Genomic DNA, 25,099 nt, shown 5'->3' with positions numbered 1-25,099 from the left:
CAACAGCTCCAGCTGTGAGCTTTGCCACAGTGGATCTGTTGAGCTTGAGTTTTCAAGGGTTCTGTGTGGAAGAGGTAACTCAGGGACAGAGGTTTCCACAGCAGGGAAAGAGCGAGGCGTTACTTCAAACTGACTGAAATGTTTGAGGAGGAGCTTATTTTCATGAATGAACCACCTACTGCTCGTGAGGTGGTTTAATTTTCTTTCTGTCCACTGAGTATGATGCTGAAGCATTTGTGTAGTTAACACACTGGAGATAAACCTTAGACGCTGGGTGAAGTCGGGGTTGATCTGACAACACTGCGGTGTGTGGTGGACAATAGGAAGGCTTTGCCTGTTTCACACTTGTCCTGGCTGAGTTCAGTGGAAGGAGGAATCAGCTACACAGCTAAATGGCCACAGACAGAAAGTCAACATCTGTTTTTTTGGGATCCCATTTCTAATGAAGTTTACCTGCTATGATGTGAGTTGTGGAGGTTTAGAACCCACAAAACGTGATTCAACTTCCAGAAATTTGCATACAGCAAAGTTGATAAAATTCCAATTCAATCACAAAACAGTTACAGATAGGGGAGGCCACTTATCTGATCTTCGTTCATCCACCCAGAATACAGGAGCAAAGTACAGGCAGAAGTGGGCCTCTCGAGCATGCTGCACAGCTCAGTGACACCATGGCTGATCCTTACCTCAGCCACTCTCCTGTCAGGTCCCAATGCCCCTTGATCCCTGTAACAGTATCTATTGACCTGAACTTTAACTGACCTTCCTCTGTTCTCTGAGGTAGAAGTTTTCCCCTCATCTCAATCTCAATGTTTCAGTTGTACAGGACGCTTGGAGTACTGTGTTCGGTTTTGGTCACCCTGCTATAGGAATGATGCCATTGAGCTGGAAAGAGTGCAGAGGAGATTTATGAGGATGTTGCCGCGACTTGAGGGACTGAGTTATGGAGAGAGGTTGGGCAGGCTGGGACTTCTTTCATTCAAATGTAGGAGAATGAGGGGTGATCTTACAGAGGTGTATAAAATCATGAGGGGCATCGAGAAGGTGAATGCACGGTCTTTTCCCCAGGGTTGAGGAATCAAGAACTAGAAGGTGTAGGTTTAAGGTGAGAGGGGAGAGATTTAATAAGAATCTGAGGGGCAATTTTTTCACCCAAGGGGTGGTCGGTATATGGAACAAGCTGCCAGAGGAAGTGGTTGAGGCAGGTACATTAACAACATATGAAAGGCACTACACAGATAGGAAAGGTTTAGAGATATGGGCCAAACACAGGAAAATGGGACTAGCTTAGATGGGTATCTTGGTCGGCATGGACCAGATGGGCCAAAGGGCCTGTTTCCGTGCTCTGTGACTCCATGACTCAAATGGCTACTTTCTTATTCTGACACTCTCAGAATGTTCCAGACCTTCAGAAAGATCCTAAACACCACCACAACATTTGTTGACATCTAGTTGTTCCTTATTGCACCAATTATCCCTCTGATCCTCAGTCTGGATGAACTTTCCTCATGGTGTTGTGGGAACATGGGAGAAGGGCCACTCCTCCATCGGGCCTTCATTCCAATGGTAAACCTTTGGAGTCGGGCTGTGGAGACCTGCCTGGTGACCAGACCTGGTCTGTGTGTCAACCGGCTCCACACAGCAGAACGAGAAGCTCAGGTGTGAGGTGCAACAAACAAGCTGCTAGAAGAACTCAGCAGGTTGAGCAGCATCTGTGGGGGGAGAAGGATTGTTGAGGTTTCCGGTCAAGACCCTGCATCAGGACGGGACTTTAAACAATCTCTGGCATGTCCTTCCTTGAGATTAACCATCACAAATAGGAATGATCAGTTAATTAAGGTTGTGGGTTCTGGAGGTGTGGAGGCCATACTTGGACACGCTCAGTGAGATCAATTGTAGGAAACTTCCCGCTGCAGGTTCTCAGCCGGAAACGTTGACCATCTCTCTGCCCCGCACATGCTGCCTGACCCAGCAGCTGCAGTCTCTGTGTCTGCCGTGTCTCCCATGCCTCCTGAAGGGGACACCGCATTTGGAAACCACCAGGTAGTTTGTACCATTGATAAAAAATCTTTTTACTTGCCGTGTCTCATCTTCTCTCCCTCCAACTTCAAGCCTGTGCCTTTGGTCAGTGCATTCGAGTCCCACTCCAGGATTTCAGACCTTCATATCAGTCCACCTAAGGTAGTCCTAAGGCAGTCGCCCAAAGCAGCTATTGAATTTCAAGAAGATAATCCTATTTGGGATGTGGTGATCATCTGATTTAAAAGGAAGCCGATCCTTTAATTGTTAACCAGCTTTATACATGTGAACCAGTTCTGCACTTCGGGCTGATCACAACCTCCCAACACTTTGCAGTAACCAGCTGGCAGAGGAAGGATTGCCAGGGATAATGAAGCTTCCTCCTTAAGGATAATTCCCTAATTAACCCAACTGCAATGTTGCTTCAGGGGGTGGAAGAGGGAGTGTGTGGGGAAGGGGGTAATTAACAAGACAAAACTTACCTGACAGGGATTTCCCAAACATCTAAATTACCTCCATTAGCAGGAGTGAGATGTGGGCTGACTGTGGTGGGGAGGGAGGGGGAACAGGGGACACTCTGGGTAACGATGCAGCAACTTGTTCAAGAACTTTATTTGGTGATAACTTTGGGAATGAGGAGGCCCAGTCAATAAACTTTGCCCTCTGATTAAAATGGTCCTCCCCTCCCCCTTTAAAATTGTGTGGGGTGTTTGGGTAGAAAGTGAGAAATTCCAGACCATTGGTGAAATCAGTGACCATTGTGTGGTGGGATCGTGGGGCGTTGAACTGCGCGGGAGAAGGAGAAGGGGGAGGGGGACGAGAGAGGTAGGGGGGAGAGAGGGAAGGGAGAGAGGGAAGGGAGAGAGGGAGAGGAGATGGGGAGAGGGGAAGGGGAGGGGAGAAAGAGAGAGGGGGAGAGAGAAGGGGAGGGGAGAGGGGAGAAAGAGAGGGGGAGGGGGAGAGAGGGAAGGGAAGGGAGGGAGAGAAGGAGATGGGGAGAGGGGGGCGAGGGAGAGGGGTGGGAGAGGGAGGGGGAGAGAGGGGAAGGGGTGGGAGAGGGAGGGGGAGAGAAGGGGAGAGAGGGGGAGGGGTGGGAGAGGGAGGGGAGAGAGGGGGAGGGGTGGGAGAGAGAGGGGGAGGGGAAGAAGGCAAAGAGAAGGGAAGAGGGAGAAGGGGATAGGGGATAGGGGACGGGGAGATGGGGAGGGAGACAGGGAGGGGAGACGGATGGAGGGGAGGGGGAGCACACGGTCTCAGGAAGCTTTGCCAGGGGGCTGGAGCCTGAGGCTGAGACCTCGCCGGCTGCTCTGGGGAAGGTTGTGGACTGAGCGGGTGGAGCTGGGCGGGGTTGTAGGACCGGGGAGCCGCTGGGCTCCGGCCCGGGCAGGGAGGGGTATATATAGGGAGGGCGAGCGTTCTTCAGCGCAGAGCTGGCAGCGGCGCCGAGGCACCGGGACACGGTAGGACATTCCCTGCTCACCCTGCACCGGCCGCTTGTCCTCAGTGGGATGTCCGGGGCTGCCCTCTGTCCGGGGAGAGCGAGGGAGGCTGAGGGGGGGGGGGGGTGAGGGGGACTCCCTCCAACAGGTTCTGCCCCAGACCCACCCCCTCACCCACTCCACCCCAGGAGGGAAGTTATTGCGTTGGTGTAGCGCCTCACACTCTGGGTGACTCAGTGGTCCGGAGTCGACATCGGGGAAAACCCGGCAGCTAAATTGTGCACAGCAAGATCCCACAAAGTGGACTATGACGATGAGTTGGGATGGGAGGGGGTCGCGGTGCCGGTGACCGGGCGGGGGCTCTGGGTGGAGGGTGGGGGGAGGGTGAAGAGACAATTGGTCACCCTGTGGAACTCGCCTGCACGGCGGTGGATGTGGGAGGGGGGAGGATGTGGGAGGGGGGAGGATGTGGGAGGGGGACGAGGAGGGGGATAAACTTCAGGGTGCAAAGGCATCAAAGAGCGTGGGAGAGCCGGGGAGGTGATCCCGGGGTGAGGGGTCAGCAGGGTGGAGCAGGTTGGAAGGGCCGATCGGCCTCGTCCTATCCCTCCGATGGTGTCGGGACCGAGTTCCCCGCGGGGTGTCCGCTCGGTGGGGTCTGAGGCAACATCTCACACCAGGTGTGGCCGCATCAGCACAGCCCCCCCTCCCCCGGTGCCGGGGGTCGGGAGGGGGGTGTGGGGTGGGGGTGACCACCCGGCTCCCTGCGGGAGGGGGAGCTGCAGATTCTGGGCCGGGGAGCAGCTGACAGGTGCCCCCAGTCCGGAGGGGGAGGGGGGGAGGGGAGGGGTGTGGGGAGGGGGGAGGGGGGAGGGGAGGGGGGAGGGGAGGGGTGTGGGGAGGGGGGGAGGGGTGTGGGGAGAGGGGTGTGGGGAGAGGGGGAGGGGAGGGGAGAGGGTGAGGGGAGGGTGGAGGCGGTGGGGCGAGGGAGACGTTGGGGTCCCGTTGAGACGGTGCCCAGTGTGGCCGCGGGCCGGGAGGGAGGGGGTGATGCCCGAGGTGGGACCTCGCCCCCCGCCCCCTGATCCTGGAGGGTGAGGGTGCGGGTGAGGGTGAGGGTGAGGGTTCAGTCAGCCAGCCCCTCCTCTCTCCTTTTGCAGTCTCCCACATTGAGGGTGGCTGCACCCCCCCGTGTTATGACGAACTGCAGGATACAGTCAGGCTGCAGGGTCTCTGGAGAGAGCTGGTGGCAGACGAAGCACGAGGCCATTCTGCCCGTTGTGCTATTGAATGAGACCACATCTGATCTTTTACCTCAGCACCACCTCCCTGCACTAGCCCTACATATCCAAATATCTCCCAGTCTCTTCCTTGACAATACTTGAGCCTTCTGGGCAGAGAATCCCAAACACTAACCAGTGTCCGGGTACAGAAGTCTCTTACCTCTGTCCTCACTGGCCATCCCCCATTGTGAGATTGTGACCCCTGCTTTCTGAAACCCCAGATAACATTATCCCTGCATTTACCCTGTCAGGTCCTGTAGAACGTCTGAGATCACCTCTCCTTCTACACACTCAGTCCACTTAAACCCTCCTGGGAACCAACTGGTGACCCTCCGCTGTTCTCCCTCTATCGCAGGTATCTCCTTGGGTTGGTGACCAGACCTGCACACGTCACTCCAGATGCAACCTCACCAAGGCCCCATATAATTGGAGCAGGGCTCCTCTCGTTCTCACATTCCCTTGGAATAAAAGCCAACTCACGCTCCTGACTGCTGGCTGTACTTGCATGAAACTGTCCGTGTTTTCTGTTCAAGGACACTCATGTTCTTCTCAAACCAATACCTTTCAGTCTCTCACCGTTTAAACAACACCTGGCCTCTCTACCAAAGGGCAGTACCTCAGATTGTTCCACACCTTATGCATTTACCCTGATCCTCCCCTTTCACCTCATCTCACCTCTCTGTAACCCCCTACTCCCTCCCCACAGCCCACACTGCCCAACATACAATGCAAGTGGGGAGGGGCAGATGGGGGTGAAACATATGGGTTTGGGTTGCAGTTGAAAATGGACACTTGAACTTTGGAACCTGTGTTGTCATTAAGACAATTGTGTATCTTCTGGTGGATAGTTTGATAACATTCCGCGGGAGTACGAGTACCGCGCGACATTTACATTAAATGTTCTATTCAAGTGTTATTTTCTACCTGGCATTTCACAATCTTGCTGATTTGTGTTGTAGAATTTTGCTAAAAACAACACAAAATTGTACTTTTACTGCACCTGAGATGGAAGGAGATGATTTGGCCCATCAAGTCTGGGCTGGCTCTCACACCACTCCCAATCCTCCACTGGATTCAGGGTTGTACCCGGGTCACTGCAATCCTGCCATCATTGTCCATGCCCCCCCCCCCCCCCCCCCCCCCCCATAAACTAGCAGCACCCTGGGGGTCATTGACTGAAATTTAGCACTACACCACATAGGGCGATGTTAGAACCAATGTCTGATGACAGATCAAGGAGGTAAGGGAGGAGCCCCAGAGCGGGGTGGGTGGGTTAATTGTCCCCCTGGTATGTGGGTGAGGGGTAGATCTGGGGGGGGGGGGTGGAGGAGTTGCTGGGAATGTGTGGAGAATGAGTGCAAGTGGGTGGCTGATAGTCTCGATGGGCCGAATGGCCATGTAGGTGCTGGATGAGACCAAGCTCCTTCCTGCTGAATGGTCCTGGTCTTGGCCATGAGGATCCCAGGATGTCCATAACTGTCCACATCCAGGGAGGCTTCCTGTCGCCTCCACCCTGAGCAGGAGCAGCGCTGGGGGTGTTCAGTGTCCCGGCCCTGGCCCCCGTTCGCCTGGGTGGGGGTGAACTGGCTGTCACTGTGTACAGAACAAACTCTCCATCTGAAGTTGCTCCGCAGGTCTGAAGCTGCCCAGGTGGAGGTGAGCACGTTGTATCCGAACTCTCCAGTGTCTCTGACGTTCCCAAGCCCTCGGCGTCTCCAGCTGCTGTTCGGCTGCTCCTGGTGGAACTCTGCACGCTTTCCAGCTCCTGTCCGCCCTCTGGTCCTCGGCTGGACCTCCAGCGCACAAACCCACCACCCGTTGTGGAGTTCACCTCCCACCGGTGCCACTCCCCTCCGTCCCCCTGCACCAGGACGCCCTGCATTTCCAGCCCAGAGCTCGGCTCGTCCTGGGGATGACCATCACCTACACGGCACGAGTTGCTAATGTCCGCTTCTGCAGCTTCTCCAAGCTGCTGGTGCTGTGGAAAGGAAGCATCTACAAGCTGCTCTACAAGGAATTCCTGGTCTTCTCCTTCATGTACGCCATCCTGAGCATCGCCTACAGGTCAGTGAAGGTGTCCTTGCAGAGAGCAGTGCCGCCGGCTCCTCTCCGTTAACCGACAGCAAGTGTACGTTCAGCTGGTGCTTCACCACTTCATGTTGTGGGAACCGGCGGGACCTTGGACCCTGGCTTTTATTAGGACTGGGTGTTGTAATTGCTCTGGGCAGAGCTTCAGGAGATTAAATCACAGCTGTCTGACACCACAGTAACCCCTGATCCCAGGACTGACCAGAGCATTGAGCTTGGCTGTGATGCCTTCCATGCCCAACACTCAGTGTTGGGATCAGAATCAGGTTTATCATCACTGACTTATACAATATGAAGTGTGTTGTGTTGAGGCAGCAGTACAGTGCAAGGCATAAAATTACTAAAAATTACAAAATAAATGAATAGTGCAAAAGAGGAATAATGAGGTGGTGTTCATGGGTTCATGGACCGTTCAGACATCTGATGGCAGAGGGGAAGAGGCTGTTCCTGAATCAATGAGTGTGGGTCTTCAGGCTCCTGTACCTCCTCCCCAATGGTAGTAACGAGAAGAGGGTGTGTCCCGGGTGGTGAGGGTCCTCAGTGATTGGTTGTGTGTAGGATGCTGATGGGTGCAGATAGAATGCATGGGCCCAATGGCTGAAGGTGACAGAGTTTAATTATCACACTCTAGCCAATCAGAAGTGACGAATAGCCTCATGTAATTGGTTATTGTTGGGGCGAGGGGCGGGGAAGAGGACGAGAGTGGATCGGAGTGTGGATTCACCCGACTCACTCCTGGGATGAGAGGGATTGGCCCTTCCTGGAGTTTCGGTGAATGAAGTGACCTGAGTCAGACCAGACTCAGGGAGGGGTGACGGGGATGTTGAGAGCTCCTTCCACTGGCCAAGTCCAGCACTAGGGCCCTGGTCTCAGCGGAAGGGGTCACACGTTTCGGACTGAGGAGAAATATTTCTTTATGTGGAGTGTCGTGAATCTCTGGAGTTCTGTGTTCTAACTCTGTCCCAGATTGTTCTTCAGTAAATGGCCAAACTCTGGGAATAAGATCTTGTGTTATAGAGTCACAGAGTTATACAGCATAGAAACAGGCTCTTTGGCCCACCGTGTCTATGCTGACCATCGTGTGTATCTGTACTAATCCCACGTGCCTACATTAATTCCACACACCCCTGTGCCCTGCTCATTCAAATGTTGTTACTGTTCCCACCACCTCCTCTGGTAGCTCATCCCAGACACCAACTACTCTGTGTGTGAAACCCTTAACCTTACCCAGATCCCCTTATAAAATCCACCTTCCCAAACAAACCATTAACCCAAGCCAAATTGTGCCAGTCAGGGCAAGGGAGACAACTGTTAACTAGTTCCTAGTTTAGGTGGTGTGGCGGAACTTCCCATCACTGTGACACTCCCTGGCTCATACAAAATCCGACCACAGCCCAGAAGTGAGGGAAGGGATTGTCCGCTTGGACACAGGGATGTCGCTTTGCTCAACAGAAGTTCCAACCAATTTGACCTCCTCGCTCTTCCCTCCACTTTCTCCAATACTCTCAGCTATTTCATCCGGTTCCTTGTTGGAAGTTATTCTTGGATTTGCTTCCAACAATATTTCAACCGACATATTCCAGATTTTGGTAGTTTGCTGCATATTGATAAAACAATTCGTACCTCCCCTCTGGGTTTTTGCTAATTGTCTTAAGTCCGTGTCCTCTGGTTACTGGTTGTCTCCCTGTGGAGACAGCTTCCTCTTGTTTATTCTGTCTCACCTTTGATCTTCTTTCCCTCTGGTCCTGGGGAGTAATCCTGGCTTCACTCGCAATATGCTGTAGTACTGTAGACCTGTGCTGTAGTACTCTATGACTCTAATAACTAAAGGGCCTCATTCTGAATCCCCACTGCAGTGTTAAGGTCCTTCCCCAACGTGGTGCCAGGAACAGCACTCAACACTACAGCCAAGGTTCAAGCAGTGATTTCTAAACCTTCAACACCCATTGCTTTGCATTGATTCCATGTACTAAGTCCTTGGAACCTGTAAACAAATACAGACTGTATATCTGTCTGCTGGATTGTTGTAAGAAGAGATAGCGGTACGAGTATTTTCAGTTGGAGGACTGATTCCAATTTCAGTTGCTTCAGTGTAAAGAACTTCTCCCTCTGTGTCTGCACTGAAGTTCTAAAGTTACACTGGGCGCGATTTGATAATTTCCCCCCCGAGTCACCATGTGGCTCGGTTTGTGCAGGCAAACCGTGTAACCGTATGTATTCCAACGCTGGAGAACTTCCCATTCTGAGATGTACCATAGATGCTGGACTCTCCTCCTGACTCTCCCCCAGCATCAGGACCTCGAGTCAGTGGGGGTCCTGGCCACAGCTGGAGTGACTTGGCAAGTTGGGATCAGGACCCTGTCAGATCTGCTCACAAAGCGGATAGATGGTCATAGCGTTATATCGAACGGAAACAGGCCCTTCGGCCCAACTAGTCCATGTTGACCAAGATTCCCATCCAAGCTAGTCCCATTTGCCCGCGTTTGGCCCATATCCCTCTAAACCCAGGGTAGGGGAGTCTAAAACTAGAGGGCACAGGTTAAAGGTGAGAGGGGAAAGATTTAATGGGGACCTGAGAGATACGTTTTTCACCCAGATAGTGGTCCGTGTACGGAACAAGCTGCCAGAAGAAGTGGGTGAGGCAGGTACGTTAATAACATTTATGACACTTGGACAGGTCCATGGATAGGAAAGGTTTAGAGGGACATGGGCCAAACTCAGGCAATGGGACTAACTCAGGTAGGTCAACATGGATGAGTTGGGTCGAAGGTCCTGTTCACGTGCTGTATGACTCTGTGACTCTAAGAAAATATCTGAGTCTGAGTCTGAGTCTGAGTCTGAGTCTGAGTCTGAGTCTGAGTCTGAGTCTGAGTCTGAGTCTGAGTCTGAGAGCACTGGGATTGGAATAATCTAGCAAACAGTTCGATGGGTTGAATGAGCAACTGTAAGAAGCTGCTAACAAATTCAGTTCTTGAGTTGATTCCACAACTTTTTTGGTCATTTTTCTAACTTAAATATTTTAAAAAAATTCTGTGGAAGGTTTTTGTTGCTGGAAGACCAGAAGAGGTATTTCGAGAAGCTGGCCCTGTACTGCAATCACTATGCCAACCTGATCCCCATGGCCTTTGTTCTGGGTGAGAGGCGTTGCTTGTTCTCCTTATTCCTTGTATTTTAACAATCACCACCCCCCCCATCTCTAATCTCTAACCCCTAACCTCTAACTTCTAACCCTGCCAAATCACTCCTCTGAAAACTCATGCAGATGTGGCTCTGTTGTCTCACAGCTTGGTTGGTCTCCCTGTCACAGAGAGGCACAGAGGTGCAGCGGGTAATGCCGCTGCCCCACAGCTCCAGAGACCTGGGTTTGCTGCCAACCTCTGACGCTGTCTGTGTGGAGTTTGCACTTTCTCCCTGTGACTGCGTGGGTTTCCCCCGGGTGCTCTGGTTTCCTCCCACGTCCCAACGACGTGCGGGTGGATTAATTGGCCACTGTGTTTGTGGAAGAAGTGTTGGTGGGGAGTTGGTGGTCCAGTGAGAGAGAACAGGTTGTGGGGGTTACAGGCTATGGGACTGATGGGATTGCCCTGTTGAGAGTTGGCATGGACTTGATGGGCCAAATGGCCTCCTGTAGTGTTAGGGGGAAGGGTCATGTTTTCCCACCTCCCCCACACATCCTGCACCACATCTCATCCTTGCCACTAGTAGCTGACCACACTTCTGTAACCTCTGGCCCCTCTTGCAGTTCAGGGGGTGCTGGTTACTTGTGGGGAGGGGGGGGCTTAAAGGGGGTGAATGAAGCTCTCGAGACATTCTAAGGGGACACACTCCACACTTGGGACCTTCAGTCACTCCAGGCCACAGGCTCAGCTACAACAACTTCCATTTACGTAGCGCCTCTCAGAACCTGGAACCACCTGGGTTTTTGAGATCAGGACCTGGCTGGGCTGGGCTGGGGAACACTGGGAATGTTGGCTCTCAACTCCCAAAGGAATGGGAATGCCTGCTGCAAACTGTGCTGACTGGCCATTCCCTGGGTCAGGAAACCTCGGAGCGAGGAGCTGTTGGGCAGGAACGTTGTCCACCAGCAAGACGTGGGGTTTGGCCAGCAGTTGTACACAGCCGCACGCCACCGGTGCCGGTGAACTTCAACCCAGCTGTGCTCTGTCCTCAGGGTTCTACGTGACTCTGGTGGTGAACCGCTGGTGGAACCAGTACACCAGCATCCCGCTCCCCGACCGGCTCATGTGCGTGATATCCGGGAACGTGCATGGAGTGGACGAGCGGGGACGCATGCTGAGGCGCACCATGATGAGGTACGCCAGCCTCTCGGCGCTGCTCATCCTGCGCTCCGTCAGCACGGCCGTCATCAAGCGGTTCCCCACGATGGACCACGTGGTGGAGGCAGGTGAGAGGGACTGTGGGGAGGTGGCCATCCCCTGCCCGAGGGACAGCCGGACCAGGGATCGAATCGCTGGGGTCCCGTCAGCCTCAGCTGCCCCTCCTCGCAGGATGTTATTGGAGCGAGGGAGAGACGGAAAGAGGGACGTGGTCAGTAGGGCAGCCGAGGATTATGGGGAACAGGCGGGGAAGGACCTGAGGCCAAAATCTGATCAACCCAGATGTTAATGCACAGGGCGGGGAAAGGTTCAAGGGGCTGAATGGTCTCCTACTGCTTTGATCTTTGTTCTTGGAGACCTTTCCGTTGTCAGATCGTTGACAAGAGGGGGGAGAGTCTATGCTCCAGTTACTGAGGTGTCCAAGGATTGAGCAGATGGGGAGAGACTGTTACCAACTGGAACAGGCAGGTAACCGGCAAACAACAGGTCTGTGGGGAGAGGGGGGGCAGACACCGTCTGTGGGGAGAGGGGGGGGAGAAACCGTCTGTGGGGAGGTGGGGGGGAGACACCGTCTGTGGGGAGAGGGGGGAGGGGAGACCCTCTGTGGGGGGAGGGGGCCCTCTGTGGGGAGGCACTGAAGAGGCAGTGGAAGCAGATTCAATGATATGTTCCTAACGGGAATTGTAGGAGAACGAGGATTTACGAGATGCTGCCAGGACTCGAGGGCCTGAGTTATCGGGAGAGGTTGGGCAGGCTCAGACAGTATTCCTTGGAGACTGAGGGGTGACCTTATACAGGTGGGGCATCTTGGTCAGCATGGACAAGTTGGGCCGAAGGGCCTGTTTCCGTGCTGAATTACTCTTTGATTCCATGAGGAATATTTCAGGGATCTGGGAACCAAAGAGACGAGGGCTAGCAGGTAGATCATGGTTGGTTTAGCATGACTGCGAGGTGTTGGACCAGTGAGACGGGTCCGTCAGACGTGGAGGAGTCACCTGTTGGTTTCTCAGGGTTTATGACCAGAGACGAGCGGAAGAAGTACGAACGTCTTCACTCCCCTTACAACAAGTACTGGATTCCGTGCGTGTGGTTCACCAACCTGGCTGCCAAGGGACGGAAGGAAGGCCGGATAAAGGATGACAACGCACTCAAGTTGTTGATGGAGGTACTGGACTCTGGACACAGCTGAGGGGGCTCCGAGGGACTGGGCATCCCAGAGCCATCCTCTGGCTTAGACAATGCGCACAGGAAGGCAGAGAAGGGCCGAATGGCTTGTTCCTGCTCCCCGTTTTCTATGTTTTACAACGAGGCAGTAGTGGTGCAGGGGTTACAATACCGATCTAGTAATTTAGGGGCCCAGGGAAAGAATCCAGAGATATTGGTTCAAATCCCACAACAGCTGGTGTGGAATTTAAATTGTGAATTAAATAATTGGGAATTATGAAACAGCCAGATGTTTACAAAAACCCACCTGATTGGCTAAAGCTCTTCAGGGAAGGACATTTGGTGTCTTTACCCTGAACGTGACTTCAGAGCCACAACAAGGTGGTTGAATTGTATCTGCTCTCTGAAATGGCCGAATTAAACCGCGGTCTCACCATCATCTTCTCAACCGCATCAGTGCTGAGGTGTTGATGCTGGACACAGTCTGCATGTCGTGTATCCTTCATACTGTCTTGTCTGCAGGGTGTAGGGTTAATGCTTGACACCTTCTGGGGTTCAGTTGATTAGGATGTTGAGCTCACTGGGCAACAGGGTCAGCATGGATGAGTTGGGCCGAAGGGCCTGTTTCCGTACTGTATGACTCTATAACTGAGCCGGTGTTTCTGTGGATCACTAGCTCCTAGACACAGTTGGTCCTGGACTACGGAAGGGGCAGAGTTCCTGCTTCAAGCTACTGCTGAGTGACCCTCATGGTTGGCCCATCTGTGGGGTTAATGTGAGGGGACGGGACTGACCACATCCAGGACAGTGGGGCAGGGAGTCCCCGTGACTCATTCCGGAACAGTAGGGGAGGGGGAGAAGGGAAAGGCAGAGGAGGGGGAGATCGAGAGAGAGTTGTGCTTTTCCTTCACAGACCGAACCAGCAGTGTACTTCCCTCAAAGCGAATTGTTTGTTTTCTATCAAAGGTTGAGGGATTTTAATGGGTTTTCCACTCTGCAGCCTTGGGCTGAGTTGAACCAACATGGGTCGTCAGTAACTTTGGTTCTATGAACAGAGGATGAAGCTTTATTTCACAACACACTCCAGGTCAGCAGAGAACTGTTCATTGTGTTTCCCCTGCTCTTTGAAGGAGCCACCCAATTAATCCGACTCACTCCGCTCTCATCCCAGAGCCCTGTAAGTTTTCACCCCTTTTTGTCTCCATTTGTAATTTCACGGAGTTACAAAGTGCAGAAACAGGCCCTTCTGCCCATCTGGTCCACGCCGACCAAGTTGCCTACCTGATCTAGTCCCATTTGCCCATGTTTGGCCCATATCCCTCTAAACCTTTCCTATCCATGGACCTGTCCAAATGTCTCTTCAACACTGTAATTGTACCTGCCTCTACCACGTCCTCTGGCAACTCGTTCTATACACCTGCCACCTTCTGGGTGAAAATGTTGACCCTCGGGTCCCCTTTAAATTCCTCCCCTCTCACCTTAACTCTATACCCTCTTGTTTAAGACTCCCCCACCCTGGAAACATCCACCTTATCTGTGCCCCTCATGATTTTATAAACCTCTATAAGGTCACCCCTCAGCCTCCTTCGCTCCAGGGAAACAGTCCCAGCCAGTCCAGTCTCTCCTTGTAACTCCAGCCCTCCAGTCCCAGCAACATCATTGTGAATCTTCCCTGCTCCTCCCTGGCTTAATCACGCCCTTCCTGTAGCTGGGTGACCAGAACTGCACACAATGCTCCAAGTGTGGTGTCACCGATGACTTGTACAGTTGCAATGTGATGTCCCAACTCCTGTACTCATTGCCCTGACCAATGAAGGCCAGTGTGCCAAACACCTTCTTCACCACCCTGTCTCCCTGTGTCACCACTTTTAGACAACTATGCATCGGTACCCCTCGATCTCTCTGTTCAACATTGCAAGGCCTGCCCTGGTTTAACTTCCCAAAATGTAGCCCTCCACACTTGCCCGAGTTAAGTTCCCTCTGCCATTCCTCGGCCCACTTCCCAGTTGATCTGGATCCTGTTGTAACCTTAAATAACCACGCTCACTCTCCACCACAACACCAATGTTGGTGACAACTGCAAACTGACTAACCAGGCCAACTACACTCTCATCCAGATCGTTAACATAGTGGACCAACCACAGGGGACCCAGTACCGATCCCTGCGGCACACCACTGGTCACAGGCCTCCAGTCTGAACAATACCCTCCACTCCCACCCTCTGACTCCCAGCACCAGGACAGGTTTACTGCTTTACTTTGTTCTTAAATTTATTTTGATTTAGGATAGGACATAGTGTGGGAATATTAATGTTTCTGGAAAATGTCAAGTCAGATTTTTTCTCTTTCTCTCCCCAAGAGACAAAATTTAGTATAAGACAGTTTTATATCTGTTGTCAGTATCAACACTGGAGACGAGTATTCCCTCAAATCTGAAACACTATATTTGGGTGAAGGTTGGCAACTACTTGATACCTTTCATTGTCCTCTCCACCTCCCCAGAGCCTCCCACACGTGAGGACTGGGGGTTTACAAGCAGCCACTAAACCAGGGAACCTTCCTTCAATGATGCAATCAGCCTCTAACTGAACTTAATACACACACAGATTAAACTTGAGCCTCAGAGGTTTGTGGATTTGTTTCAGGGTTGAGCCAGTGAGAGTGATGAGCAGCTACCTTGAATCTGCCCAGTTTCTCCCTATCCACTGTTCCCCACCCCTCGCCCCTCCAGCCCTACACAACTGCAGCGGCCCCTCATTTCTAACTCCTCCTGCATTTCCGATTTTTCACACTGGCCTCTGTGTCTCCCACGCTAAACCTCTCCACCTCTCTCTCCGGCTTTGGGATGTTCCTGAGAAGCTTTGGGTCACCCGTCTGTTGCACACTGTGATTCAGCGTTACACATTGTCCGGCCGCACTCCTGTGAAGCAGCTTGTGATGTTTAAGGTGCTACACTAATACAATACATTGTGGAGTGAACCCATAGTCCCAGGCAGCTAATGGTGAGGGACAGGCCACTAAATATAAATGGTTCTCTAGGCTACCCATTGACACTGCCACTGAGATCCATTGGTGACATAGAACCACCTGAAGCAGGTAATCCACAGCTAATCCCAGGTGGGTTCTCACTGTCCTCTGCCGGGAGTACAGCAGGTTACTGGAGCTGATACGGTGCTGCTCTCTCCTGCTGTTGTACTTCACATCCCCACAGACTCTGCCTCACCCAACACCCGACCCTGATCACCAGGCACTGAACGTCTGTGGGAGTCACCTGTTGATATTGCGGTTCTGTCTCCTTCTCTCCATCAGGAGCTGAATACCTTTCGAGCAAAGTGCAGCCTTCTCTTTCACTACGACTGGATCAGTATTCCCCTGGTGTACACACAGGTAAGACCACTGCTGGGACTTGTGCTGCAAACATCTGAATTTGTTCACCGGTATGCGTATTCAAAGCCAGTTATTTTTCGAGGGCTCACAGAGAATGAGCAATTCAGGGCTCTCTGCTCTGAGCAAAGGCTTGTGCAGGAGTTTGGAAATCAGTTGGTGAGCCTGAGCACAGCAAACACTTACTCCTATCAGAAAGGTACTTTCAGTAAACACATTCCCTAATGTTTAGTTGGATAAGTGTAATTCTATGGGTTCATTCACCTAATCATGTCCGACTCCTGCCTGGCCACTATAACAGAGGGCTATTGGGATTCTGTAAAATGTGTCTCAGTTACAGGTTAGTTGAGGTGAATAGTGTTGCACTTGACATGCTGTAATTTGTAAAGCAGTGGACCAGGAGCCACAGGACCATGGGGTGAGGCAAAAAGTTCCTCTTTGACTCGTAGGAACAGAATAGATCAAACAGACTCCCATGCTATAAATTCCTGAGATCCTATGAACATCCATGCTATGCAGTATGTACAAAAACAATCATAGAGAACATACAACACAGGAGGAGAGGTCAGTCTTTCCCCAGGGTAGGAGGATCTAAAACTGAAGGACATAGGCTTGGGATCAGAGGGGAAAGATTTGAAAGGGACCTGAGGGTGGTGGGTGTATGGAACAAGCTGTTAGAGGAAGCTGTAGAGGCAGGTATAATTATTTAAAAGACATACAGACAGGTACATGGATAGGAAGGGTTTAGAGGGATATGGGACTAGCTTGGGTAGACAACTTGGTTAGCATGGCTGAGTTGGGCCAAAGGGTCTGTTTCCATGCGGTATAATTCTATGAAGCCATGTTCAAACGTGTTTGAACTTGCATATAAAACTCCTCCACCTCCCCATTCACTAACCCAGGGAATAGCAAACCTGGAAGGTCCAAGATTTGACCTCCTTTGGTAGGTTCCAGTTTATCTTGGGATATTCTAGGTCAATGGAGGAGGAAATGAGGCAGGGTTCCTGCTCTTGGTTGCCATCCAGTGGCTCTGAATGGGAGCACAGGTAACATAAGAACATTGGAAATAGGAGCAGGAGTTGGCCATTAGCCCGTCGAGCCTGCTCCGCCATTCAATAAGATCACGGCTGATCCGGCCGTGGACTCACCTCCACCCACCTGCCTTTTCCCCATAACCCCTAATTCCCCAGCTATGTAAAGATCTATCCAACTGTGTCTTAAATATATTGAATGAGGTCCCTGGGCACGAGGACTGGATTGGGTTTGGTGGTGGGGATCCTCTGGTTGAATCATTTGCTCAGCCTCGCCTAGTTATTCACACACAGTGATGTTTGCTCCTTACTGGATGGCTGTTGACAGGTGGAGTTATACTGCTTGTGAGCTGGGACCTGTAGTGTTCGAGGGTCCATATGTAGCCTTCACCACCCAGAGGGCTGTGGAGATCGGTAAGGGAACCAGGATGTGGAGATGGTGCTGGAAAAGGGCACTGAGGCAGATGATCAGACATAATCTTGTTCCCTGGTCAGATCAAAGGGCCACATGTCTCCTCCTGCTCCCAGTTCCTGTGTTCTCATGTTTGCAATGTGAAATGTGGGTGGGTCTGTGGCCAACATCCACACATGTGCTCAATGCTGGTGACCCTCCCTCGGACATCAAGGTTTGTGTGTGAAGGAAGAGGAAGGGGTGTCTGCAGGATGTGGGTCTGCAAAGTGCCACCACCATCAAGACCCACGTTACAACAGTCGGCTGTTGTCCAGGAAACGCGAGGCCTGGTCTTGCACTGATGCTCATCCCTTCTGGATACACAGTGGTGATGCTTGGTTTCCTTGGGAGGGAGGCAGTCCGGGAGGGAATGGAGTGACCACACTGCCTGTCTCTCGACACAACAGCAGTGAGGTAGGAATCCTTCTCTGAACATCCTCCCTCCTGTCTCTGTAGGTTGTCACTATAGCCGTGTACAGCTTCTTCCTGACCTGTCTGATTGGACGACAGTTCCTTGACCCTGCCCAAGGATACGCAGGACATGACATCGACTTGTATGTTCCCGTGTTCACCCTGCTACAGTTTTTCTTCTACGCTGGTTGGTTGAAGGTGCGTCACCCGCTTGGAATCTGTTGTTTAAATGTGTGTCTAATGTTGAATTGGAAGTCATCAAAAAAATCTTGGGTTGTCCTCTCTGGAGCGGCGGAGGCTAAGGAGAGACCTGATAGAAGTTTATAAAATTATTAGAGGTACAGATAGAGTGCACGGTCAGAATCTTTTTCCCAGGGTTGAAATGTCTGATGCTAGAGGGCATGAATTTTCAGTGAGAGGGGAAAGTTCAAAGGAGATGTGTGGGGCAAGTTTTTTACACAGAGTGTTGGGTGCCTGGAACAAGCTGCCAGGGGTGGTGGTGGAGGCAGATACGATAGAGGGATTTAAGAAGCTTTTAGTTAGACACATGAATGCACAGGGAATGGAGGGTTATGGATCATGTGCAGGCAGAAAAGAATTTGGCATTGTGTTCAGCACAGACATGGTGGGCCGAAGGGTCTGCTCCTGTGCTGTACTGTTCTTATGCAGTGGTGTACACTGAGTAATGTCTCAGTGATCACAACTATACTGAAACAGAACATCTGGAACTCCCTTTCCTCAGAAGGTCCCTCTAATGCCTTGTCTAAGCTAAGGACCTGGCTGTAAGTTTGCCATGGGTAACTTGTACATCCTCTTAGTTTGCTCAAGTTGGTGGTAACTTTTGATTGCACTGTGTGCAGAATGTGTTGAGCATTGGGGGAGGATGCGCCTTTCAACTGAACATGGCTTAACAGAAAACTAATTACTGTATAAGGATCTCCTCACTGGCACCTTGTGGATGTTGTCAGTGGCTCTGAACTTCCCATCTTTCTCTCAAGCCCCAGACATGAAATCCTTCCTTATTTAGCTCAATATCAAGACAGCAAAACTTTGACTTTCCTTTCTGCTCTGTCATCCCAGCCACAGTTCTGTGATAATACGGGACTTCTGTAGAAACAGAGAATCATTACTGCACAGAGGGAGACTCCTCACCACACCTCTGTTCACCAGAAGTCGCCTCACTCTGCTGCCTTCACTTCACAAATTCTTTTCCTCAACTTTCTCTCCAATTCTCTATTGAAAAGTCTAATTGATTCTGTGTACAAGCAAAGTTTGCCCGAACTACATTCACATTTTTTTCTTTGCCCACTCTTGTATCTTTTGTTCATCAGTTTGAATCTGTGCTCAGGTCCTTGGACATTGATAATGAGAACAGCTTCCCTCTATTCCCCCTCTGAACACCAGCCACGACCTTGTCCACCTCAATCAAACCCCGTCACAACCTCGTTTGCTCCAGTCTGCCCCAGAGCTGAGATCCCTCACCCCGGGACCAGTCTAGGAAACCTTTCCCTGCATTCTCTCTCTCTCGATCTTCACACCCTCTAACACGAGGTGACCAGAACTGGGTGCAGTATGCCAATTGTGGTCTGATCAGTCTGTTACAAAGGTCCAACATGGTCCCTGTGCTCATGGTCCCTATGCCACATGTCTATTAATGAATCCAGAGGTCCCTAATACTTTCCTGCCAACTTTCTCAATACATCCTGGTACCTCGAAAGACCTGTGCACACACAGAGCCAGTCCCTGTACTCCCGCACCCTTACACACACATCTGTGCACACTCAGCCAGTCCCTGTACTCCTGCACCCTTACACACACACCTGTGCTCACACAGAGCCGGTCCCTGCACCCTTACACACACACACCTGTGCTCACACAGAGCCGGTCCCTGCACCATTACACACACACCTGTGCTCACACAGAGCCGGTCCCTGTGCCGTTACAACTGGCTGTTTACTTTCCTCAGTTTCTCCTCATTCTTTCTCCGGCATCACTTTACATTCCTCACCTCACCATTAGGTCTTATGTTGCCTGCAGTGGGCTCCAGGGAGAGAGGGAATGAAGGGCTCTGTAGTTGTCTGGGAACTAACTTGTGTTTCAAAGCACCTGCTTCCCTCCCTGGATCTATTCAATGATGGCAGCGATTGTAAGACACAGGAATCGGTCATATAACGGAACGTGCTGCCTTTGTTTACAGGTGGCCGAACAACTAATAAATCCCTTTGGAGAAGATGATGATGATTTTGAAACAAACCGTTTGATTGATCGGAACTTTCAGGTAATGAACCCTGCACAAAGACTCATCAAATCTCGATGGTACCTCAGCGGCCTCTACTTCTGCAGAGGCTCTACAAGATGCCAAACATTTGAGTTTACTGTACGTTGTGTTTTGCGTTAAGAAGATAAAGAGCGGACACAAACACGGCCGGCTCTGGTACCAACCACACAGTGATGGAGGCTGCTGCGTTTGACCCTGGTCTGGGCTGAGCCCAGCTGAGATGGGCTGGGGATGTTATAGTTGGACTAGGAAAGGCAGCTGGGTTCCACCTGTTGGTCAGCGATTCCGCCAACACCCTGTCCTGGACTTGTGTCTGAAGAATGGCCAAGTAAGGTGCTGAAGAGCTGCTGGCACCTGTGGATCCACACGCTGGCACAAGTGCCCGTGGTCAGGAGAGGAGGCGAGGGAGCCGGGCGGGAGATTCGTTGTTAACTGTGTCTCCTCTTCCCCTCTCCCCATTCCCTGACTCAGTTCATCTGGTTGAGTTGGATGTCCCTTTCTTGCAGGGGTGCATTGACTGTAGTTGTGACTGTTGCATTCAGGTGTCAATGATGGCGGTCGACGATATGTATCAGGATTTGCCTCTTATGGAAAAGGATCGGTACTGGAACGAGTCCAACCCTCGGCCCCCGTACACTGCTGCCACTGTGTTTGTGCTGCAGAAGCCGTCCTTCCAGGGTTCTACATTCGACATGACGTGAGTCGTTGCAACTTGATAATCCCGCAGAGCGATGCTCGACCTAACCTTTCCAGTCCTAACTAATGCAGATCAAAGCAACAGAAACACTCTGGGTAACACTGACATCACACCGTTCAGTCTTAGGATGTTTCGACACGCAATTACAGTCAGTTAAGTAACATGGGAAAGAGTGCAGAGGAGATTTACGAGGATGTTGAGGGACTGAGTTCTAGGGAGAGGTTGGCCAGGCGAGGACTTCATTCCCTGGAGCGTAGCAGACTGAGGGGTGATCTTATAGAGGTGTATAAAATCATGAGGGGAGTAGATAGGGGGAACATGCACGGTCTTTTCCCAGGGTTGGGGAATCAAGAACTAGAGGGCACAGGTTTAAGGTGAGAGGGGTTTAATATTTAATAGGAACCTGAGGGGCAACTTTTACCACCCCGAGGGTGGTGCATACATGGAACGAGCTGTCAGAGGAAGTGGTTGAGGCAGGTACATGGATGGGAAAGGTCGCGAGGGATATGGGCCAGACACAGGCAAATGGGACGAGCTTGGTGTCTTCAACAAGATGGGTGTCTGCCAGCATTTACCAGAGGAGCAGAAGGGCCAGTTTCTGTGCTGTATGACAGGAAATGTGGCACTCCACTTACACCGGCTTCTCTTACCTCAGTAAAATGACTGGACCTTATAATGACCCAGGGAAGGCCATTCAGCCCATCGAGTCCACGCCAGCTTCCAGAGAGCACCTATCAGTATCATTCACCCTGTCACCTGCTCTCTCACACATGCCCATCCACCACCCTTCGATTCTCTTGCCAGTGGGGTAAATCACAGCGGCCAATTAACACACTGACCCACACGTCTTTGGGAACTGAGCACCTGGGGCAAACCCACACGGTCACAGGGAGAACGTGCAAACTCTGCACAGACGGCACTGGAAGTCAGAATTGAACCTGGGTCTCTGGAGTTGTGAGGAAGCAGCACTACCCGCTACACCACAGTTTTGTCCAGAGGTTAAACAGTGTGTAAGCTGCACCCACGTGGTGGCTGGACCTCCCGATCAGCATCAGCTTTGGACCTGAAGCTCCGAGCTAGTGTCTGCCGGCCGCTGGGGCTATGGCGGTGCCACGCTGTGGCAGCTTGCTCCCACATGGGGGAAGGTGTGAGGTCCAGTTGGAGGACTAATCCTGCAGTTCCTGCCAGCGTGTTGGCCAGGGACTGGCAGTGAGCTGTGATGGCCACTCCAGACCCAGGCTGCACCTCAGTGTGATCGCTGAAACCTGCCAGAGTTGGCCATCTCCAGCGGGTCAGAGCAAAGGGTAGAGGTGGTGGAACTTGGTGCTCGGTGTGGACTTGTCTCTGCTCCCACCACTGTCAGGGACTAAATAATCTGGAATTAAAAACCATAAGGTGCTGGTGTCAGTAATGGTTGGGGCGATACCCTCCGAATAACCTGGGACCAAGGTTGAAGCCTCCTTTTCTGTGCTTGTACAAGTGAGGATTCCACTGAATGCGGAGGTCTGAGTCTCTCCCTCCACCACAGACCGACACCAGTGGTCATTGCAATCAGGTACTGGATCCGAGTCACTGCCAGTGACCCTTGGAAATCAGGTTGGAGGAGGCAGATACACTGTTGTTGCAGGAGGTGTTTTACCAGTGGAAGGAGCATCAGAAATCAGGAGCAGAGGCTGCTGCACTAGTGAAGAACGAGCTCCCTCCCACATCAGCCAGACTCTGATCACCATACACTCTGGGGGCCTCCAGTGAGGCACGTAAATGTTTTAGTAAAAACAGGGAATGCTGAGGGTCCTCATCAGGTCGGGCAGCGTCTGTGGAGAGAGGTGATGATAGACTGTGGACTTCTCTCTCCGTGGACACTGCCTGACCTGAGAATTTCCATTATTTTCTGATTTTATTCCAGGTTTCCAGCACCTGCAGATTTTACAAACATTGATGGTGGGAGACGATTATTTCCATTTATTTAGCAGGACACCAGCTTGAGTTAGTCAGTAACAGAAGCAGAGAGAGATACAGCACAGAGAATGTTGGTAATTTAACTGATTGGAGACTAATTCAACCATTGTAACCCTGAATCATTCTATTCAGGCAACAATCAAGGACAAGAAAAAGAGCAAAAGTGCAACGAAGTTGATGTTAAGATCAGAATTAGATTAGATTGGATACTTGTCCATCGAAACACACAGTGAGATGCACCTTTTGTGTAGAGTGCTCTGGGGGCAGCCCGTAAGCGTCGTCATGCTTCCGGCGCCAACATAGCGTGTCCACAACTTCCTAACTGTATGTCTTTGGAACGTGGCAGGAAACCCACGCAGACACGGGGAGAACATACAAACTCCGTTCTGGCTGGAATTGAACCCAGGTCACTGGCGCTGTAATAGCGTTATGTTAACCACTACACTACTGTGCCTGCCCTAATATATACCACATGTAATTGCATCTTGAAGACCATCGAGTCCATTGCCAATCATTGACCACCCACTTACACCAATCCCATTTCATTCTCCCTACGTTCCTATCAACTCCCCCAGATTCTACCCCTCACCCACACACTCGGGGTAATTAACCCACCAACCTTCTCGTCGTTGGGATGTGGGAGGAAACCGGAGCACCCGGGGGAAACCCACACAGTTACAGGGATAACATGCAAACTCCACATAGACAGACAGTGCTGGAGGTCGGGATCGAACCCGGGTCTCTGGAACTGTGAGGCAGCGGCACTACCTGCTGCACCACCTCAGTAATGTCCTCAGGACTTGGGAAGATTGTCTTGGGTTCAAATCCCCAGCACACCAGCTGCTGCAAAACCGAGGGCCAGTCTGTCCACTGGGTTGGACGTCCTGCTGCCACCATTCATGCCCACGTCCACTGCCTACAAGCTGTGAGATCTTGCTGTGCCAGCCCACCACTCATGAGGAGCTTTGCACAGATGAGCTGTTGTAACCGGATCCCTCTCCCCTAGGATTTCCAAGGATGACATGCACTTTCAGCCGATGGAGGAGATCGAGGAGAACATCGAGGAAGGGAACTCACAGCATGTCCCCCTCTTCAGCCGTCTGCTGCCCAGCGCCCCATCACCCGCTGGCAATGCCCCGCGCTCCACACGCCCCTTTCAGCTGCTCAAACGCAGGAACAGTGTGTCCTCAGATGCCTCCATGTACAGCTGCCTGTGCCAGGACACCCAGACCACAGTGTGTTCCTGCAGCACCTACACAGAGCACAAGCCTCTAACCAAGATCCACTTCCTCTCTGAGGATGCCTGGCCGGGTAGGAAAGAGTCTGTGACAAATTGCTTGCAAGTTGGTGAGAGCAACAGTGAGGATTCCGAAGCCCGAGGCTCCGGGAGGGTGGATACTGAGAACAAAGGGGAGTCTGCCCCTCCCCTCACTGAGGAGGACAAGGTCAACTTGGAGGCTGAATCCAGTTGTTCCTCTTCAATCCCTGCCAAGGAAGGCACGCCACATGGAGCGGACCTGATAGTGTCCTACGATCCACCCGGCTGCCAGGTGGAATCCCTGGAGAAGCGGGACTGCAGGTTCCAGTCTGCTCCTGGGAGGTCTCCTGCTCACTGCCACCCAGTCATGGAAACCGGTCCCACAGCTTTCTGGGTGAAGCCCACAGCTTCGCCTCCAGTGTCAGTCCTCAGCAGCATCTCCTCCGCAGAGGGCTCCCACACCTACCGAGGAGCCCACGGTCTTCAGCAGCCGATGGACACCCCCTTACTGTCTCTCTCCCCGGCCGAGGAGGAGCCTGGTGAAAAGTCCGAATGGCCGAGAGTTGCCAAGCGGTCTCTGCGAGGCGATGATGTCCAAGACAAGAGGAACCCCTTGCATGTGTCTGAGCTGCTGCACATTAACGGGAGAGAAGGTGACCAGTCCAAAACACCGTCCCAGCTGTGAAGGCAAGTGTCTGGACTTTGCAGAACTCATTTTGCTGTCTGTTCCATAACTGCTGGCTATCCAGGACTCTGGACATGTAGACTCGTGCACATTGTGCACTCAGATGCTGAGTACGTCACACCCGTACAAAGGTTCAATACTCAGCAGGTCAGGCAGCATCTGTGGATCCGTGTTCTGATGAAGGGACCCCTTGACCTGCTGAGGTTTTCCAGCATCTTCTTCATTGCTTCAGATTTCCAGCACCTGCAGTTTTTTTTTCAATGTTAAGTACTTGGGGTTTGTGCTCTGATGTCTCAAAATCATTTCAGAAAGTCCATGTGCAATATTGACGCACGGTTGGGGCTTGTTTTGATGGGTACATTGTTGGACCAACTGCCTGTTCTTAATGAAAAGCTGAAAGCTCTTTGCCTGCTTTGCTGCTGCCCAGCTCCGCAAACCCTCTCATGATGACCACTTGCTTCACCCACCGTCTCTGTGATAGACTCCATGTGCATAGTGTGACTCTGCTACTGTCCAGCAGGACACATTATGATTAATGCTTTAAGGTGCTGATTCATATAGTTCTGGACATCAACAGTCACCAAGGACCAAACATGTACAAGAGTGAAGTATGTTC

At 51.8% G+C, this 25,099-nt stretch overlaps 1 protein-coding gene across 1 annotated transcript; it reads left to right on the top strand.

The window, feature by feature from the left end:
- Nucleotides 1–6,501: 6,501 nt before the first annotated feature.
- Nucleotides 6,502–24,513, top strand: LOC127585019 (bestrophin-2-like). Its single transcript, XM_052042134.1, has 9 exons — nucleotides 6,502–6,805; nucleotides 9,869–9,963; nucleotides 11,001–11,234; nucleotides 12,177–12,331; nucleotides 15,639–15,716; nucleotides 17,652–17,804; nucleotides 19,804–19,884; nucleotides 20,427–20,581; nucleotides 23,547–24,513. The coding sequence occupies exons 1-9, from the start codon at nucleotides 6,654–6,656 to the stop codon at nucleotides 24,481–24,483; spliced, it is 2,040 nt and encodes a 679-aa protein (XP_051898094.1). The 5' UTR covers nucleotides 6,502–6,653; the 3' UTR covers nucleotides 24,484–24,513.
- The last annotated feature ends 586 nt before the right edge of the window (nucleotides 24,514–25,099 follow it).

The sequence above is a fragment of the Pristis pectinata genome, chromosome 31 (genome assembly GCF_009764475.1).
Source record: "Pristis pectinata isolate sPriPec2 chromosome 31, sPriPec2.1.pri, whole genome shotgun sequence".
NCBI classification, from domain to species: Eukaryota; Metazoa; Chordata; class Chondrichthyes; order Rhinopristiformes; family Pristidae; genus Pristis; species Pristis pectinata.
This window is presented reverse-complemented; position numbering and strand designations above follow the sequence as displayed.

Excerpts from the sequence above, each read along its gene's own strand:
- LOC127585019 (XM_052042134.1), top strand. The coding sequence starts at position 6,654 with ATGACCATCACCTACACGGCACGAGTTGCTAATGTCCGCTTCTGCAGC. Across the intron at positions 9,964-11,000 it reads CCCCATGGCCTTTGTTCTGG|GGTTCTACGTGACTCTGGTG; the intron begins GTGAGAGGCGTT and ends CTCTGTCCTCAG. Across the intron at positions 15,717-17,651 it reads TTCCCCTGGTGTACACACAG|GTTGTCACTATAGCCGTGTA; the intron begins GTAAGACCACTG and ends CTGTCTCTGTAG.